The sequence below is a fragment of the Pan paniscus genome, chromosome 13 (assembly GCF_029289425.2).
Source record: "Pan paniscus chromosome 13, NHGRI_mPanPan1-v2.0_pri, whole genome shotgun sequence".
NCBI lineage: Eukaryota > Metazoa > Chordata > Mammalia > Primates > Hominidae > Pan > Pan paniscus.
Genome location: NC_073262.2, coordinates 88386918 through 88407535, shown reverse-complemented (window position 1 = coordinate 88407535; position 20618 = coordinate 88386918). Strand labels below are relative to the sequence as shown.

General features: G+C 35.5%; 1 protein-coding gene across 2 annotated transcripts in view; it reads right to left on the bottom strand.

Moving 5' to 3' along the window:
• FSIP2 (fibrous sheath interacting protein 2) overlaps positions 1-4693 on the bottom strand; it is a 99500-nt gene extending 94807 nt beyond the window's left edge. For both annotated transcript variants that reach the window (XM_055108840.1, XM_034954621.2), the window contains exons 1-2: positions 1139-4693; positions 661-786 (exon numbers count right to left, since the gene is read on the bottom strand). In XM_055108840.1, the coding sequence (XP_054964815.1) occupies positions 661-786; positions 1139-1237 (225 nt within the window). In that variant the 5' untranslated portion in view covers positions 1238-4693. The remainder of the gene's footprint in view (positions 1-660; positions 787-1138) is intronic.
• Between the last annotated feature and the right edge of the window lie 15925 nt (positions 4694-20618).

Sequence of the window (20618 nt, the reverse complement as noted above, 5' to 3'; positions counted from 1 at the left end):
AGTATTAGCATGGTATTTATGGGTAGGTGTGAAAGACTCAACTTGAAGAAGCTGAGCCTCTCTGGTTGGAGACAATGCTGGATGGAAAGGCTGGGGCAAATTATGGAGTCTCTTCCTCATTGAGGCAGGGCTTTCTTTCATTAAAGTAAGGTTAAAGTACTAAACATATTAACTCATTTTAAGTCCCACTGTTTCAGTTCTTTTTTTTTTCTTTATGTGGAAAATAGAATTCAACTCAAAACAAAATAATGTTTCCCGTGAAGAGTTTGGTCCAAGATACTGTCAGTTAAAATCGTAACATACCATTAAATGGCAGCTATCACTAATAACCTTTCACCTTCTAAACATGTTTCTAAGTACATCAAAACTTACTATATAAGTATATATGAAGTTTTATTATAGGGAATATTAATATGGTACTGTGAATTGTTAATTAAAGACTAAGAATCTAAACTTTCTGGAATATGATTATGTCCAAACCATTAAGATGAAAGTGCTTCATATGCATTCTAAACAATACCTTCAGTCAGATGTGGGATTTTTTTTTTTCCTGTAAATGTTGATGCAAATTCGTTTAATGAATTTTGTATGATGCAGCCTCTGAGTTTAACAGCAAGTAGTAAAGGGTAAAGGAAAGAAAGACGATAAAAACTTGTTCACCTTTTCACCGAAATTCGTAGTATAGAATACAGCATTGCTTCCTGGGATCACAGGCAGCTTGACCCCGAGAGGTAGGTCCAGTAGCTGAGCCGGTCCAACCCCTGCAAAGTGGGTTTTGTGCACGCCCTGTCAGACACAATTGGAGAGTTTTGTCTTTCCTTTTAGGCAGTATTCGTTTAGTTTAGACCAATCTACTTCCACTGCAACCAAAGACTCCGAAGAATTATACAATCAGGGTTCGGGGCATCCTGAAGTCCTCCCGTTTTCCCTGGTCACCAGCTCTCCTGGCGTCCCGCGCCTGCCAGTTGCGGCCGGTACAGTCCGAGCCACGGCCACCGCCCCCGGGCGCCGCAAGAGGGCAGCCTCCTGAAGGGGGACAGTTGGGAGCCTCGCGACCCGTGTGTGGCGATCCCTGCCCCGCTCCCCAGCAGGCCTGCGGCCGCCAGAGGACGACGCCGCCCAGCTTGCGGCCACTCACGTCTCTGCACTGCTGGGTGTCCGCGGCCAGGACGCTGGCGACCGTCTTGGTGACGGCGACATTGGCAGGCTTGGAGCAGGCGCCGAGGTACAGTTCCATGGCCGGCACAGCCCCCCTCAGCCACTTCCTCACCCGCCCCGCTCTCCTTCTCTAGCACCCCGTTGTCCCTCTGTCCGGACCTGACCAGGAATGGCCAGAGCCCAACGACCACAGCCCCGCCCCGCGCGTTCCAGGCTTCCAATGGTAGCGGCCCCAGAAGGGCGGTGGCTTCCTGAGGGGCGGCTCGCGCTAGCGCGTAGAGCGCCCGCAGAGCTGGGAAAATCGGTCCGAGAGGCCTGATCTGAGAGGACCACAGTTGAAACTTCATCTTTCTCTGAAACCATCACGCCTTAGCCAATCCTAACGAAAACGTATAAACTTTGTTGGTGGGTAACTGGTTAATTTCCCCTGGCCTCCAAGGAGCCCTGTTCCGTTCAATAAAAATTCCCGAGTGATTGTTTTTGCCCATTCTACGTCTTCCCCCATATAGACCACACCCCATCCCCAGGCTCCCACAGCTTCTTCCCACACCAGGTCCACAAGGCAGACGCGTTGGCTTCCTAGGGGGCTCATTGCCTTCCTCCTGTCTCCTCTGTCCCCTAGGTTTCCTTCTCCTTTCTAGCGCCTTTTACCACTCTCCCACTGCCTCCTCTCTGCTCCTGCAGCTTGATCCTATTTTCCTCTTTCTCCTCAACCATCCAGCTGAAATTTATAAAGTGCTTGACGCTTCTGGGCCAGTCATTGAGCTAGGCACTGGGCAGGACACAGCCGTGAGTAAAATATGGCCCCTGACTGTAAGAAGCTAACTAGACTGGGAGTATTCTGAGGGCAGAGACAGTATGTGTCTAACCCACCTGTTGTTTAGACTTAGCTTCATACTTTCTTTGGTCCACTGCTGTTCTCTTTTATTTCTGGCCCGACTAGTAATAACAGTTACCATTTCTTCAGAATCTACTAACTTCCATATACTGTGCCAAACACCCTTTTAAACATTTATTTATTTTAGTAGCCTTATCAATAATTACCCTTTATTTTTCAAAGATTGAGGAAGACTGACAATTGCTGTTAAATGGTGGCTCCTGAGGCTGTTTTCTTAATCAGTGCACTCTGCTGTCTTTGTTGTAATTCCACACATGTGCTTAGGACTCTTAAATTTGAAATCTAAGCTTGGGATATAGTCTATTGCCAGCTTCCATATGGATATCCCACAATTGTCTTAAATTCAATCTACTCAAATCTCAACACACACCTTTCACCAAAACAGGAAAAAGAAACAAAGGCTTCTTCCTGCATTTCCTATCTCAGTGACAATACCAAAGTCTACCCAAGCCAGAAACTAAGGAATGCTTCCAGATACTTCTTTTTCCCCTTATCTCCCATGTTTAGTTGGTCCCCAAGTCCCACTAATTTTATCACTAAAATTAATTTGCCCGATTCTATCTACTCCTACTTTACTCTCCCGGTTAAGCCGCTAATCATTTTTTGTTTGTTTGTTTGCACCATTGCCACAGCCTTATAACATCTCCCTGCCACCATCTACCCCAACAATCCATCTTGTATCAATTTGATCTTTGATGGCAAACTGACCATTTCTCTTCCTCACTTTAAACTCCCAACTGCCCTCAGCGCACAGTGTGTAATAGCCTCTGTTACTTGGTCTCTGTATCAGTTTCTTATTGCCAGCAAATCACCACAAACTTAGTGGCTTAAATTACCACAAATATATTACCTTACAGTGATGGAGGTTAGTAATCCAAAGAGAATCTCACTGGGCTGAAACCAGTGTATTGGAAGTGCTGTGTTCTTTCTGGAAGCTCTAGATCACAACCTATGTTCTTGCCCTTTCCAGCTTCTAGAAGTTGCCTCTTCCTCACACGTTAAATCTGGCAATGTAACATCTTCAAACCTCTCTCTGACTCAGACCTCTGCCTCCTTCTCTTCTACAATTAAAGAATCATTGTGATTACATTGGGCCCATCTAGGTTATCCATGCTAATTTATCTATCTTAAGATCAGCTGATTAGCAACCTTAATTCTATTAGCAATCTTAATTCCTCCTTGCTATGAAATATTCACATACTCAGTCTTGGAAATGAGGACATAGACATCTTTGGGATACTATTATACTACCTCTCACAGCCCCGTTTTTGTCCATCTCTGAGACATAACTCCCCTGTACCACCTCTCAGAACTGAACCTCAAATGACACCAAACTGTTTGTGGTTAGTTCTCTACACGGGGCCTGCTTATTCATGCGTGATTCTGCATCTTTGTTTATGCTGTCCCCTCTGCCTGACAGCCCCTTTCAATTCACTGCTTGGCTAATTTCAATCAGCCTTTAAAACAATTCAAGTGTTACACCTCTGGGAAGTCTTTCTGTCTTTCTAAGCTTTTGACAAATTCTCTCCCTTTGTGCTTTCCTCCATCTTAACTTTTTCACATTACAGCAAGAATATCTGTTTACCTGTCAGTCTCCCTTTACTAGAATGTAAATTCTTTTAGAGCAGGGGTTGGCTTATTCGACTTGTATGCACAGCACCTAGCATAGTGCTGAGCAAGCACTTAGTGAGCACTAAGTAAAATTTTGTTTCCTGACCTAGTCAGACATGAATGAGAACCCACTGAAAAATGTTAAGCTAATTCTTATTCTAGAAGAACACCCTGGCAACAATTTGGAAGGTGGATTTGTAGGGGTGAGAATAAAGATCTGGGAAACTTCATGATTTGTAGACAAGCAGAGAATGGATTTGAGAAAAATTTAAGAAGAAAATTTTCAAAACTTTGAGCTCTTCCTTATCTCACCTACTTTTAAAAGAACCGAGTTGGAGGGAATCATTGCTGTGAGAAGCTGACAGTGGTGGATGACAAGCTTGAATTTCCAGAGGAAATAGGTAGGCCAGAAAAAATGAATTCTCAAAAAAAAAAGAAAAATCCACATCAAATAGGTGAGTTCTATTTATAAGGAAAGCAAATGGAAAAGAAGAAGTCTACAGTGTAGATAAAATATCTATGACATTTATATGTAAAGGAGAATTTGTTGTATTCTCGGAAAAGTTAGAGGAGTATGTGTCTGAAGTTTTATGAACATTGGGGTCTTTTCGGAGACTTTATTTATTGTCCTTTTCTACATAACAAACCATTTCCAAAATTTAGTGACTTTAAACAATGATTTATTACTCCTCACAGTTCTCTGGGTTTGCTGGTGTTGTCTTGGTTTGCACTTGCTTAGCTAGGGCTAGATCATCTAGGATGGCTTCACTCACATGTCTGGGCTCTCAGAAAAAAACAAACAAATAAACTAGAATGATTGAGATGGCTGGATCATTGTCTATATGTATTCTTTTTCATTCTCCAGGAGGTTAGGCAATATGGTTTTACATTTTAGTCTCAAGACTTCCAGCATCAAGAGGGAGTAAACATTAATGTGCTCATGTGCTTCTCAAGTATTTGCTTGCATCACATTTGTTATTGTCTGGCATGGAAGGAAACTAACTACGTAAAGATACGGATACACTAAGGCTCCCATCCATAGGGCTCATTGCCTCAGAAATCTACCAAAGATCACTCTCTAGTCAAATGATTCACATTCCTTCTATATTCAAAACACACTTACCTCTCCTAAGACTACCAAGAGTCTCATTCAGTAATGTGATTAGGCTTAAAAATTTAGTGTTTTGTAATCTATAATTATGTCCATGTACAGCTATTTGAATACTGCCTGTATGAATTCAAAGACCTATGAACTAAAAACCAAGTTGGGTTAATAATCTATGTATGAAAAAGCAATTTATCCAAAACCTTAGGCTTAAAGCAACATTAATTGCTTATTGTGTCTAGTGGTTTCTCTTTGGGTTTGGAGATTCAGATGAGGCACAGAGGAGACAGTTGGTCTCTGTTCTATGATGTTTGGAACTTCAGCTGGCAGACTTGAAGACTAATAGCTGGAATCAGTTCCTTCTAAAGTTATAGGATAAAATTTTCTCCTTCTGGGTCTTACTTTTGAGATCTATTAGAGAAGATCAGAAGACACCTCAGTTTAGGGTTAATTATTGCTTTATTCTCCAAACTCTACCCAGTGACTCATCCATCAGAAACTTTTCCAACCTAGCTGGTGGGAACAGGTAATGTTTACAGCTGTTTGTGAAAGCCCAGCACTATCTCTTTTGAGTGATTATTTTCCATGGCATATGGTAGTTTTCTCACAGTATTCTGACAAATATGCAGGAAATACTCAAAGATAATTCTCTGTACATCTTGAAAGTTCTCGTTCCATGCAGCTGTCCTCTTTCTACTTTTCTTTTGCATGCTCTAGCTCTATCTGCCTTCCTGGGCTCTGGGTTCTGTCTCCTGAACTCAGGGAGTCAGATGGGCTCCACCTGGATTCTCCTTCCCTCTGCTGTGGTTTGAAAGTTCTTTCAAGTTTTATCAATATGCCTCGCCTCTTTTGTTTATTGTTTTGCAGAGATCATTGACCATTCCCTGATCTAGTGTCTTGAAAATTGTTGCTTCCTATATTCTGTTTATTTTTTAGCTGTTTCAGGGCATATCTTCTCCATGTTACTCTGTCTTAAGAGGAAATACAACTCAATTTTACTTGTGATAATAGGTGTAGAGTTTTTAATTCTTTAGATAACAATTACTTTATTTGGGGAAAATCCCCCATATATGAATGTTGGTAGATGTTCAATCCCACTTTTTACTGAAATTAAGACGGGTCACATATTTTCATTTGGCATGCCTTGGAGGAGGGTCAAGGGCATGTGACTTTGTATTCTGAAAAGGAATTAATTCAAAGATTCTTGTAGGCTAAGGACCATGAAGTCAGGGTTAATGTCTGGTCACAGCATAAGCAACAATATTTTAATCCAATGACATCTGTGGTTTTATATTGTGTTTCCATTTTCCTCAACTTGGATTATTTCAGACTTTCTTACATATTCTCTGAGCTTTCTCAAATCTTTTCTGTCTAGGTTAGCCAGGCTGGTTTTCTATTATTTGCAACCCAAAGCCCTAGCTTATATAATAATCACTATACTCGCAGGTTTTCTTCATTTTTATTTATCATTTCTTAATGTAACTATATAAGCAGAATATTTAAATGTTTGGGTTTTACCACCTCCTTATGTCAAATTGAGAAATAAAATACAAGATCTTTAGGATCCTGTGTTGGTCAGGATTTTCAAGCAAAACAGAACCAACAGGGGATATGTGTTTATGTGTGTTAGTGTGTGTGTGTATCTTCCTCTATATATATACAGAGAGCTGTCTACATATGCCAGTAGCCGAGCAAGCTGAGAAAGAGTTGCTGTTTGAATCCAAAGGCAGTCTGTTGGCAGAATTTCTTCTTGGTTGGGGGAAATTAGCACTTGTTATGTTAAGCCCTGCAACTGATTGGATGAGACCCACTCATATTATGGAGGGCAATCTACTTGACTCAATGCCCACTGTTTTAAATGTTAATCTCATCCAGAAAACACCCTCGTAGAAACATTCCAAATGTTAGACCAAATATCTGGGTGCTGGATCTCAGCCACAATTATATGTAGAATTAAACATCACAGATCCCCATTTTTTGTCTATTTCATTAAGCTGAGCTAATTTCTGAATCTAAAAAATAGAAATGATCGTTTTAGTTTAGAAAAAGCATTCCAATTTAAGTTATACTCTTTAAAACACAATATTTAATTAATGAACTCTTATGCGGATTCAATCTAGCCATAAACTTTTCTATTTATTTTAATTTGTATGTAGTTATATATACTTCCTTAATTTCTTGAATGTGTAAGAATTCATTTGATTATTTTTGCTTTCATCTAATATTTGACATATATTCTTAATAATGCCACCTTTTAATTAATATTTGGTTGACTGATATCTCACAATAACTTTATCTCTTTTTTTCTAAGCAAGGTATTTTTAAATTAAAAATAAAAAGTAAACTTTTGTTTAAAATTACTTGTCTTGTCTACTTTATCTTATATTGTCCAGCTTCAATAATTTAATCTGATAGTTTAAAATAATTAATATTAATAAATTCACCAGAAAGTAGACATAATAAAATGTTTTGATAATACATTGCAGTGATCATAATTCATTTAACAGTTAAAAAGGTAGCCTGCACATAAAGCATATCTAAAATTGCTAGTAAAAGTAGCTAGTATATTGTAATGTAATAGAATTACTCATAATACAATAGACTGAAACTAAGAAACTTGAGGAATTGACATTAACATTCTAAAATGACAGAAGGTTTCAAAGATTTTAAAGGATTTTTTCCAGAAATGTACAGTAATGATTACAATGTGAAATCTAAAAAAAGCCTGAGAAATAAACAGGAAAAGAAGAATAGATATATAAATCTATAGTAATTAAGGCTGAATGTTAACTAGATTAAGGTTCAATGCTATCAAGTTGCTATATGCAGATATAGTAAAGGGCATATTAACATAAATTCCATCACAGAAAGGTAAACACCACATTAGAAGAGTGTATGAGTTTCTTAGAGCTCCTGTAACAAAGTACCACAAGCTGGGTATCTGAAAATAACTGAAATTTATTCCCTCACACTTCTGGAGATTAGAAGTCCAAAATCCAGGTATTGACAAGGCCATGGTCTCTCTGAAGGCTCTCTTGAAGAATCTTTTCTTATTTCTTCCCTGCTTTTGGTGATTGCTGGCAATCCTTGGCATTTCTTGTATCACTCCAATCTCCGCTTCTGTCTTCACATGGCTGCTTCTCTGTGTGTGTGTCCATGTGTCCACATTTATCATCTCTTACAGGGATACCAATCATAGGATTAGAGCTCATATTAATCCAGTATGGCCTTATTTTGGCCAGATTACATATGTAAATAGTCTATTTCCAAATAACTTCACATTTTGAGGTTCTGAGTGGACATGAATTTTATGAGTACCCATTTAACTAAGGACAAAGGGTGAGAGAACATCTTGCTGTTGAGGTAAGATTGGTATATTGGTATGTCATTAAAGACTTTGTTAAGGATATCGATTTGACAGAGGGCTCAAGAGTCTGTCTAGTAACAACAAAAATATAGATATCAGAATCTTCATGATGTATGTGAGTTTCTAAAGGATTCCAGAATCTGCAGAAGAGCAGATGGAATGAAACCACCAAGCCTCGTTTAATTGATTCACTAAGAGTACTTATTTTTTTATTTTTGGAAAATAACTTCTTTGATGATGTTTTATGTATTTTTCAAATAATTATCATTGTTAAGAAAGAAAAAATGAAAACTTATATTAAAAATATAGTTAGGAACCACACAGTACCTTTTGATAATATGAGGTATATATCTTTGCCAACATCTGTCTTTAAAATACTTTGCATTATACTTTGCATTGCTTTGTAATATATTTATCTTAGTGGTGTTGAAAAACTGATACTTAACACAGATTTCTGACCTGTTAAATAGTTCAGACCTTAAATAAAGGGCCCAGATTAAATATTGGTTGGAAAACTTACTCATCTATTCTCTCTCTCTCTGTCTCTTCTGTCTCTCTATGCACACACACACACACACACACACCCAAGTGAAATATAAAATAAAAAGTCATGCTAAATACATTTTTAGTTTAAGCTTAAAATGTAAGGTAATGAGACATATACCACATCATAAGTGGAGAAAATTTCTTGGTAGTAAGAGACATTAAGAATATATAGTGCAATTTTAATAGCACAGACTCAGGTGTAAGATTGCCTGTGTTTAAACCCTATTTATTTCAACTCTTTGCTTTTTTTCTCATCTCTAAAATTATCATATCTTATGATATCATTGATTGGGCAGCATCAATACAGACAATGATTTATAGTGATCAGTCTGCCCCATCTCTGTGTAGTCCTGATCATTGTACCATGTTATCTAGCTTAAAATCACAGAAAGACATTGAGGGGCTGGACTTTCTGTTTTTTATAGCTTTTTTTCATTTTAATTATTGGAATAAATTGCTCTTACAATCTCAGCCACTGTTACATATGTTAGGTGTTTGGGGGAAAAAGTTTGAAAAATAGCTAGAAAATATTATCCAGCAAAATGAGTATTTTTGTTTTATTAATCAAATGGCTGCAGTTTGTTTTTAAATTTTGTCACATATCCAAAAATATTATAAAACAAGTATTCCTGCTTATTAACTTTATATATAAGTGAAGCGTAAGCAATTTACTGTTATATAATCAATTTCCAGTAAAACTATGTTAATACAAATAATAATATCTCCCACTTATTCCTCAATAAGTCTACTGTAGTTAAGAAGCCTTTAAAGCGGTTTCAAATTATCCCTGCCTTGTGATATTTATACTCTTATGTAACCTCAAACATTTAAAAGGGAACTGGACCTAGTGACTAGCTTCTAACAAATATAATATGGCAAAGGTGATGACTTTCAAAATGTTGCTTTCATCTTGCCCACCTTATTCTACTCTCTCATTTACTTAGTATAAATGAAGCCAGCTGCCAGGTTATAAGCTATCTAAGGAGAAGTCCATATGGCAAGGAACTGGGACAGGCCTCTAGCCTACAACCAGGGATGAACATGAGTCCTTTGTCCAGCAGCCTTTGAGGAAGTGAATTCTGCCTACCTTCATGTGATGGGGCTAGGAATCAAATCCTCTCTTAGTTCAGCCTTCAGATGAGACCTCAGCCCTGGTCAACAGTTTGTTCAAAGCCTTGTAAGACACTTTGAGCCAGATGCACACAGCTAGGCTATGCCCAGACTCCTGAGATGCAAAAACTGTGAGATACTAAATGTTTGCTGTTTTGAGTGGCTAGGTTTTAGAACAATTCATTTTATAGCAAGGGTAACTATTTTTACAATGTATCATTCATTGTTGCAGTCAGCTGACAAAGTATGTGATCCTTTCATTAACACTGTGAGACAGTTATTACAATCTCTACTTTTCAAAGAGGAACTTTGGGTTGGAAGAAATTAAATAATTTGCCTGTTATCATAAAGCTTTGAAATGGGCTCTGTTACAAGGGATCATTCTTAACCAACAAACAGTTCTCCTTTCTCCTCATGATTTTTTAAAGTAAAATTATTTCTTACACCTTAAATCTTGAAAACTATGTATATGTTTGCTTCTCATGTTGGATTTCACCAGCATATAATTATAAAAAATAACAGAAAACCAACGTTAAAACCACCACATCGGCAGAGCTTCATCATCCATTCTCTGCACGATGACCCTGACAAAGCCTGGCAGAGGCATGAGGGGCAAGTTATGAAAGGGTTGATATAACAATTTCTTTTCTTGATTCTATATCACATGTTAAAGATATAATCATTAAACTATTTTATGCACTTCAATAATCCACTGATTCCATTTGCCAATTTATTATCAAAATTTATCATTATTTTCATCTATTTTAGCAATCTTCTGTGATGAACCAAGAATTATATAAATTAACTACATTGTATATGAAATACTAATTACTAATTTCTTATTCTAGTGTAAATTCTAGTGTAAATATATTTGATATATCATGTAATTATATTTTCAGCATGTCTGTGAAACTCACCCATGCCATCTGGAAAGGAAAAAGTCAAGTTGCATTTCTGCAATACATTCTCTCCCTTCCCTGAGGTGCTCCTGGAATATAAAGAAAGCAAGTGAGTTGAACTAATCCTCTTATAAACATACTAATGACACATCTCCCAGTAAAACAACAACAATAACAATAAAGGTCTTCTGCTAACAAAAGAGTCTTTTCCTATGTGAAGTTTTAGTAGAATGTGCTTGTCTAGAATTATTTATAGTAAGCAAACAGAAGTATATGGACTTACGTATAATGGCTCCTTGGAAAATGTTATATTATATATGTAACTCTTTCTGTAGAAAATATCTGTCTCCTTTCATGAAAGTGAGGTGCCTGCATACCTCATAGAAAGCTTATCTGTTCACTTGGGCCAGAAATGTCTTTGATATTGTGTGATAGGACTTAGAGAACTGAAATAAACACAGACATTCTGACCTCACCTTTCCTTACCTGTGCCTCATGATTCCATGTGACTTTGAAATTGTTAGTAAAACTTGATACTGGATAAGATCTCTGAGTGCACAAGTCTGAATTATCAGTCTGATCCTTTCTGTTATTTTAAATTCCAAGAAGTATTGATTTGTATGATAGCTTTTCTTAAACTTCATCGTTCTATCAGTTGGTTTAATCATTTTAGTAGCCCTTGGGGGCACAAAAGGCACATTCTATATTAGTAAAATAATACACATGTGGGCAAAAATCTACACAGTAAAAAGAAAAATAATTCACTCTTTCATTCTAGATTCTGATACTCTCAACCCAGAAGCAAAAACATTAGTTTGTGTATTATTTTACACATGCAAAAATATCTTATAAAATATTAAGTTTTCAGGGTTCCACTTGGTACATTTTTAACTGAGCAATATATTTTGAAGATCATTACATGTAAGCACACTAGGATTTAATTTAGTTTTTAACCATATGGATGTGGTATTTAATGCTGTAATTACCATAATTTATTCAGCTAGTCTTCTATTTATGAATGTTCAATTTTTTACATTACAAATGTTCTACAATAAGCATCCTTTTAGATAGATTGCTGGATTAAAAGGTATACCCATTTCTACTGGTTTTTTTCCTTCGAGGTATTGCCATGCTTTCCTCAAAGCAGTTACAATAATTTATCCTCCCGGAAATGGACATCTGAGAAGCTATATGCCTGCAATTAGTGTTCTCTTTCTATACTAGATAGACCCTTTTCATAGATTGTGGTCTCACCTAATGGCTAAAACGATTTTTTCTCTCTATATAATTTTCTTTTGTTTCAGAGATAACAGAGATTCCTCTCTCCTTTCCCCCAATTTTTACTCTCCATTTTTTATTAAAGAAACTTGTACTTTGTCACCTTTAAGCAAAGTCCATAGATAATTTTCAGTTTTTGTTGTTGTTGTTGTTGTTGTTTTTGAGATGAGTCTCGCTCTGTTGCCCAGGCTGCAGTGCAATGGTGCGATCTTGGCTCACTGCAACCTCTGCTGCCTGGGTTCTAGCAATTCTCCTGCCTCAGCCTTCCAAGTAGCTGAGATTACAGGCGCCTGCCACGGCACCCGGCTAATTTTTTATTTTTAGTAGACATGGGGTTTCACCGTGTTACCCAGGATAGTCTCGATCTCCTGACCTTGTGATCCACCCACCTTGGCCTCCCAAAGTGCTGAGATTACAGGCGTGAGCCGCACCCGGCCTCAGTTATTTTTAAAAATATAAGTTTAGGTGATGAGTAAAAAGACCAAAAGTAGTGAGTAAAATGGACCACGTTACTTATTATGGACTCAACTGTAAAATTTTATAGTTTTTGTATCTTTTACAAATCAAACAAAATTTAAAAATCACAATACACATTATATATATATTATATATAATATTTGGTATAAAAATGTACCACAAATTGAAAACAAGTTTGTACTTGTCAGCTTAACTATGCACAAGAGATTTAACCCAGTAGACCGGACACCACTATTTTTCAGAAAAACCTACTTGCTTCACCCATGTCCCTACAAATGACATGAAATCATTCTTTTTTATGGCTGCATAGCATTCCATGGTGTATATGTGCCATGTTTTCCTTATCCAGTCTATCATTGATGGGAATTTGGGTTGGTTGCAAGTCTTTGCTATTGTAAATAGTGCTGCAACAAACATACGTGTGTATGTGTCTCAGCAAACTAACACAGTAACAGAAAACCAAACACTGCATGTTCTCACTCATAAGCGGGAGTTGAACAATGAGAACACATGGACATAGGGAGGGGAGCATCACACACTGGGGCTTGTCGGAGGTGGGGGGCAAGGGGAGGGAGAGCATTAGGACAAATACCTAATGCATGCAAGGCTTAAAACCTAGATGACAGGTTGATATGTGCAGCAAACCACCATGGCACATGTATACCTATGTAACAAATCTGCACGTTCTGCACATGTATCCCAGAACTTAATGTATAATAATAATAATAATAAGAAGAAGAAGAATAAGAAAAACCTACTTGCAGGGTTCACACTTGGCTGGCAGCTGGGAATTTGGCAATCAAACCATTCACAAACTGATAACACTAGTTCATTGTCCCTGTATGGTTTGTGAAAACAATGCAGTTTATGCTGAATGCCTGCCTTCTTTCTAGGAGTTTGGTATTTTGATATGTGCTAGAAGCACGTGCTTACAAGATCAGCCCCCATAAAAACCCTTGACTCTGTTATGGGATGAATTATGTCCCCCAAATTTTATATGTTGAAATTGTAATGCCAAGTACCTCAGGATATGACAGTATTTGTAGATAGGGACTTTTAAATGGCAATTAAGTTAAAATGAGGTCATGAGGGTGGGCTCTAATCCAATATGACTGGTGTTGTTACAACAAGGGGAGATTAGGACAGATGTACACATAGGGAAAACATGCCAACACCTTAATTTCAGTTTGATAGCCCCCAAAATTGTGAGAAAATAAATTTTTGATGTGTAAACCATCCACCATACAGCAATTTGTTATGGCAACCCTAGCAAACTAATAAAGGCTCTGAGTGTCTAATGGGCTTTGTGGCAGACATATTGCATACATTTTACTGCACTTTTCACTGCCAATGAAAGGAGCATGCTAGGTGGTCCTCTAAGAGGAGGGGGAGAACATTCTAAGACTGTGTATGGATTTCTCCAGACTCCTTCCTTTGTTGATCCTGTTGTGTATTCTTATGCTGTAATAAATCTTAGAAGTGAATACAACTTTATATGAAGTTCCATGTGTCCTAGGAATCACCAGAGGTGTGGGTGGTCTTGGAGATTCCAGAAACACTGATCCTGCCAATATAATATTTCAATAAATAGTTTTGAAACTTAGAGACTTTTATTATTTGGCTAACAAATACTCTATTTAGGTGAAATCCTGCATATATGAATTGTCAGTAGGCATTCAGTGCCCCTTTTAACTGAAGATGAAATTTGGTGTATTGTTGTACTTCTCTGTCTTGTTTTATCTGGCTCATCACAACAATATGAAAAATCTTTAAAGAAGATTTTAATCTTTCTTGTTAGTGCACTCTTCAATAACTAGAACAGTGCCCACTAATTACTATTAAGTAGAAAGGACTCATTAGTAGGTATTCAATAAATGCCAGTTCAGCAAATGAGTAAACACATTGTTTATTTATTTTGGGGTCACAGTTTAAATGGACATTGCCCATGTATTTACAGTAGGGTATCTCCAGTTTTCTTTTCTTCCTTTCTTCCTTTTTTTATGGGGGAAGGAGGGCATTCATTTATGAGCATTGATTCTTCTAATTGACACTGCCCTCTTTTAGATAACATCCCACATTTTTAGCTTCTAAATTGCTGTTTTCATGTTCAGTGTTAAGAACATGAGCTATAGAATAGTAAAAATGTGTTAAGCCTTGCTATTGATCTACTTCTCTCATTCATTTATCTACTTAATGGTATGTACATCATAAATTTGTAGTAAGAACTTTGTTACATACTTTACAGAAGAAGATTTTGTGATTGTTCAGCCTTCAAGCACAGATGCTTATAAAACCTGTCAGTATCCACAAATTAATCATAGTATAGGGATTACAGATCTGCATGAAGAGAAAGTTATTTTGTTAAACGGAGGATCTCAAACTGTGAGTAATTTGTGATATTAACTGAGTGAGTCAAGTGTAATTTTTTTTTTTTTAGATAAAGAAAGGCAGATTTGCTAGAGAAAGTAGAGAAATACGTTGTGAGAAGGCAATGGGCAGGATCAGCAGAAGAGAGGCTTATGCCAAGGGTAATATTTTTTAAAGTAAAGCAAATGAGAAAAGAACAGAATAGGGTCTTTCAGATTTAGTAAGAGTATTAACTTATGCAAATTTATTTTCATTATAGATATATAATTTACATACTTTGCTTATATAAATATGTCATGTGTGTATTATGAGTTTAAGGAGGGAAAGTTTGAAAGTGACACAAGATGATTGATTACAAGTATTTATATTTCAATAAAATATTATAAAATGTTAAAACCCTTCAAAATATTAGAACAGAAATTACTATTGAACATCACTCAATTGAACATTTTTATTTTATAAGTAATAATACAGGGGCTCAGTAAAATGAAATTATCTTCTAAAATTATAAATTAGATTAGTGGGAGATTTAATATTAAAACTCAAGTCTTCTATCAGTTTTCCATCAAATCATACAGCTATGAAAATATAATGCTAACTGTCCAAGCATGTAACTTTGGATCTGTTCTATTTAGTAAACTGAAACTGGCATTGAGTTTAGATTATTTTTTAAGCAAACACATTTGTTACATTACGTGCAATAACCACAAAAAAGAAACTGTTCTCCAATTTTAAAGAATAAATATTCATTTAAATAGGATGCCTCTAATTGTGGTTATATAATTTCTTTACTTTTTATCCTTATTGTAATGAATTAAGATAATTTTTTTTGTTAACATTGGAATAATTGTTCATGTAGTTGGTATTATAACTATTCTAATATGTATCCAGAACAAGCACCAATTAAAAATATTACTGCATCCTTATCATCTTCTGCCAGCTGGTTGTTCATATTAACATTGCAGGGGATCACAGTGTTATTTTAGGAAACTGCTTATCAAGTTATGGGTTTTTGTTGGTGTTATTTGGTTGAATTTTTTCACTTAAGTAGTGAACAGTTTGAGAAAAGCTTTATCTTTAGTATGGTTTCAAAAGTAATGAAGGTGGGAATAATAAAGACCTTTGGAGGCATTCTACAGAAGAAAACTTCGTAAACAAACAAAAAACTTTCCATTCTTCCCTCCCTTATTTGTGGCTTTTCTTTCTGAATTTTCCCTTGTCTGATATCAGTAACTGACTTCTATTATATTATATTTGTGTATGTTTGTCACATTATTCCCTATTTCTCTATTTTAAATCCTTCTTAATCACTTTGTTTTAGATGTGTTTCTTACATACAGAAAACTGTTGGGTTTTGTTTTGTGGGTGATTTGAAATTTTTTTTATATGTAATAACCCATTTTCACTTAACATAAATATGTTGTATGTTACTTAGTGTAATTATTTTATGTCATATTTACTAAGTTTCACTAGGTGTCTATCTCCTTCTCTTGGTTAACTGTGTTAAGGGTCTTAGTTGACTTATAAATATTTCTTTTAAATTTCTTTCAGATCTTTATACAAAAAGTAGTGAAGTTATTTTCAACTACTGACTCATAGAAGGTGCTCGTAATATTTTCATTTTGGCTCAGGAATTGCATACTGAAAACAGAGTAATTTTTCAAAATTCTAGCCAAATATAAAAGACCATCAGAACTATCAGAACTATCGTTTCTTGCTGTGATTTTGAAGATACAAAATATAATGTTTTATTTAAGTGAGAAAATTCAGATAATGTTTGTAATTCATGGATTAAATTATTCCATCTGTCCTGATTTACAAAGGTGCCTCATTTCAAATATGATCTTATTATTCTCTAATAGGTTTAATATTGTGAACATGTTTTAGATTTGCTTTCATTTTAAATTTATCATGTTTTACTTTGCATAACCTTGATAATCACTGTAACTATTATTTTTGCAGGTACTTAATTATGTGAAAATAATTACGTCCTTCTTTAAGGGATCTAGCATCTTCTTCATTAAATTATGTCTTTCTCTAATGCAACTTAAAACCACAATGAGATACCACCTTAACACAGCCAAAATGGCCATGATTAAAAAGTAAAAAAAAAATAGATGTTGGCATGGATGTGGTAAAAAGGGACTGCTTATACAATGCTGAGAATGTAAAGTAGTACAACTTCTATGAAAAACAGTATGAAGATTTATAAAGAAATAAAAGTAGATCTACCATTCCAGCAATCCTACTACTGGGTATCTACCCAAAGAAAAAGTCATCATTATATCAAAAAGACACCTGCACACATATATTTATTACAGCCCAGTTCACAATTGCAAACATATGGGACCAACCTAAGTGCCCAACAGCTGATAAATGGATAAAGAAGTTGCGATATATACATTATATATATATGTGTGTGTGTGTGTGTGTGTGTGTGTGTGTGTGTGTGTAATACGGGATACTACTCAACCATAAAAAATAATAAAATAATATCTATTGCACAATTTGGATAGAGCTGGAGGCCATTATCCTAAGTGGAGTAACTAGGGAATGGAAAACCAAATACTGTATGTTCTCACTTACAAGTGGGAGCTAAGCTTTGGGTATGCAAAGGCATGTGGAGTGGTACAATGGATATTGGAGACTTAGAAGTAGGGAGGGTGGGAGTTTTGGAAAAAACTACATTAAAACTGCACTAAAATCTTAGACTTCATCACTATACAATTCATCCATGTAACTAAGACCCACTTGTACCTCAAAAGCTATTGAAATAAAAAAATATATATACTAAAATTATATCCTTCCTCAATATGACCCAGCCTCAAGGGGACCCAGCCTCCTTTTCAATCAAGAGATTCTTGGTATGTAAACTGCTCAAGAATGGAAACAATTAAGGGGCCATGAGTCTGTTTTGGTGACAGGTTATATTTCTGTTCGGTAGATCCAGAACTTCTCATTTACACGATCAAAAAATAATTTAAGAGACTGCCATCTATATTTTTTTCTAGGGAAGCCAATGGTTAACTAGCCAACACCATACATCTCTGTGAGTCAATCTATTCTGATCACAGCTTTGTATCTCCTGTCTGTTACAGTAATCATGTTTGCCTTGTGTTTAGTAATTAAGTGCCACCACTTGCACCATGCCACTTAGGATCCTATTATCCTCATTGCATTTAGAGATTCCTGTTTTATTGCAGCAGTTACCATTGTAATTTCTGACCTACAGCAAAGAGTGACTACAGAGCTCTTCAAGGATGCTGGGATTCCCCTCACAAATTTGGGAGGATGAGAAGATATGAGCAATAATGAGGAAAAAATTTAATATTTTTATTAAAACTTATAGTCTGTGAGGGTTTTTATAACACATCTGTATTTTATAATATCTGAATTTAAACATCTCAGCACTTTCAAAAACAAGCAAGTCATGTATACTTAGCACTAAATATATTTATAATTCAGAATTTAATGTGCTATTTTTACATATTCTAGAGAATCAACAAGGTTTTTGTGTGGGTGGAAAAGCATAGCTCTCCATATATATTATATAATTATATTTGAATGGGAAACAAAGAAGAGCAGAAGTCCTTATATCATATAAAACAGATTTTAAATCACTGAAAACTTTTTAAACTTCTTGACTTTTTTCTAATAACACAGCTTAAAACCCAAACACATTGTACAGCTGTACAAAAACATTTGTTTTATGTCCTTATTCTATAAGCTTTTTTCTATATTTAACATTTTAATTTTTTTTTCTTGTAAAACTTTTGTGTTAAAAACCAAGACACAAACACGCATGTTAGCCTAGGACTGCTCAGGATCAGGATCATCAATATCACTGTCTTCCACCTCCATATCTTGTCCCACTGGAAGGTCTTTAAGGGCAATCACACATGAAGCTGTCATCTCCTAGTATAATAATGCCTTCTTCTAGAACACCTCATGAAAGAACTGTTTGAGAATGTTTTGCAGTTAACACCTTTCTTTTATAGTTCAAGGAGTACACTTTTAAATAATGATAAAATTATAGCATAGTAAATACAGAAACCAGTAACATAGTTATTAATTATCATTGAGAAGTATTATGTACTGTACATAATTGTATGTACTATGCTTTTATTCGATTGGCAGTACAATAGGTTCATTTACACCGGCATTACCAAAAACACGTGAGTAATGAGTTGCGATATGACTTAGGATGGTTACCACATCACTAGGTGATAGGATTTTTTTAGCTTCATTATAATCTTATAGGGCTACCATCATATATGTAGTTTATTATTAGTGAAAACATCATCATGTGGTGCATGACTATGTATAATTTTATGTACCACTTGCTGTGAATTATCATTAATTTTTGTGATGAGCGCTGAAGCAGGAAATAAAAATTGAGTTTGGCTGAGCATGGTGGCATGCGCCTGTAGTCCCAGCAATCCAGGAGGCTGAGACAGGAGGATCCCTTGAGCCCAGGAGTTTTAGTCCAGCCTCAGCAACATGACAAGACCCGCATTTGAAATAATAATAATAATAGTAATAGTAATTGAGGTTGTAAGATATTCAAAAGGCAACAGCCTTAAAATCACCTTATACTCTGTTCTTTTTTAGGGAAATATTTACTGGGCCTTCAGCTTTCTGTACTACTTCGGAACAGCACTAGCATCTATCTCAGGGTTTAAAATATGGAAGTTCTTGCCTTCCTTGAATATTTTCTCCCAGAAATAACATATTGGCTCTCTTCCCTGTGACATGCCTCATCTGACATTGGCTGGCTTTCATACGAAACCTTTGTTTTAGCCTACTATCAATTCAACTTTTACATTGACAAAACGTAATTTTTGGTTGTCAATGTAAAAGTTGACATTTTTACATTCAACTTTAATTTAAATGCTGAATTTAAATTTAAATGCTGAAAATTTATTTAAGCACTTAAAATGATATTAGAAGAGGTATTTTATGTTTTTAAACAGAGATATATTTCATTTTTATATGCAGTCAACAGATCACATGTGTATGTCTCTTATGTGTTCCTGTGTGGGAATAGCTTGGATTACTACATAAGTTCTCTGAGAATATTAAGTTCATTTAGGGGAACAGGACATATCTATATGAAAAACAGAAATAATACTACAAATAAAAGAGAGATCACGAGATAACATGTAATTAATTCTCAGTGAATGACATGTCATGAAATCATCAGAAGAGATGAGGATATGGGAAAAGCTTTATGAAAGTAGTCAGAACCATAAGGAAGATTTGGTTTTGTTAAACAGAAAGACCTTTTTCCACTGTGGTATTAAGTTTAATATGATTCTCACTGTATTAAAATACTAATGCAGTAAGTTGAAAATATAATTGCATTCTTTTCATTTAATCTATTGTAAAATATATAATCAGAATGATATACTTGTAAAATAATTACATATATAATAAAATCAATATACTTGTAAAAGAATCACAATTTAAGATTTATTTATTATTTAAGTTTAATAATGTATATTATTTCTAAAACCTGGATTAGCTGTGCCAACATTAATACATAAGATATAAAGCCTATTTTATATGAAAATGGAAACAAGAAATATGATTTTGAAATTGATTTTAATCATAGGCTAAACAAAGATTCATAGGCTAAACAAAGATTCATAAAAGATTAATTTGAATAAAAATTTAAGACATATTTATTCTTGTTGCCATATACGTACAAATGTAAAATATTTTATCTCCTCAAATCTTTTCTTTTTGCAGATGGAAATCATTTTGCATATTGTACTTATTTTATGTGCACCCATTTTGTTC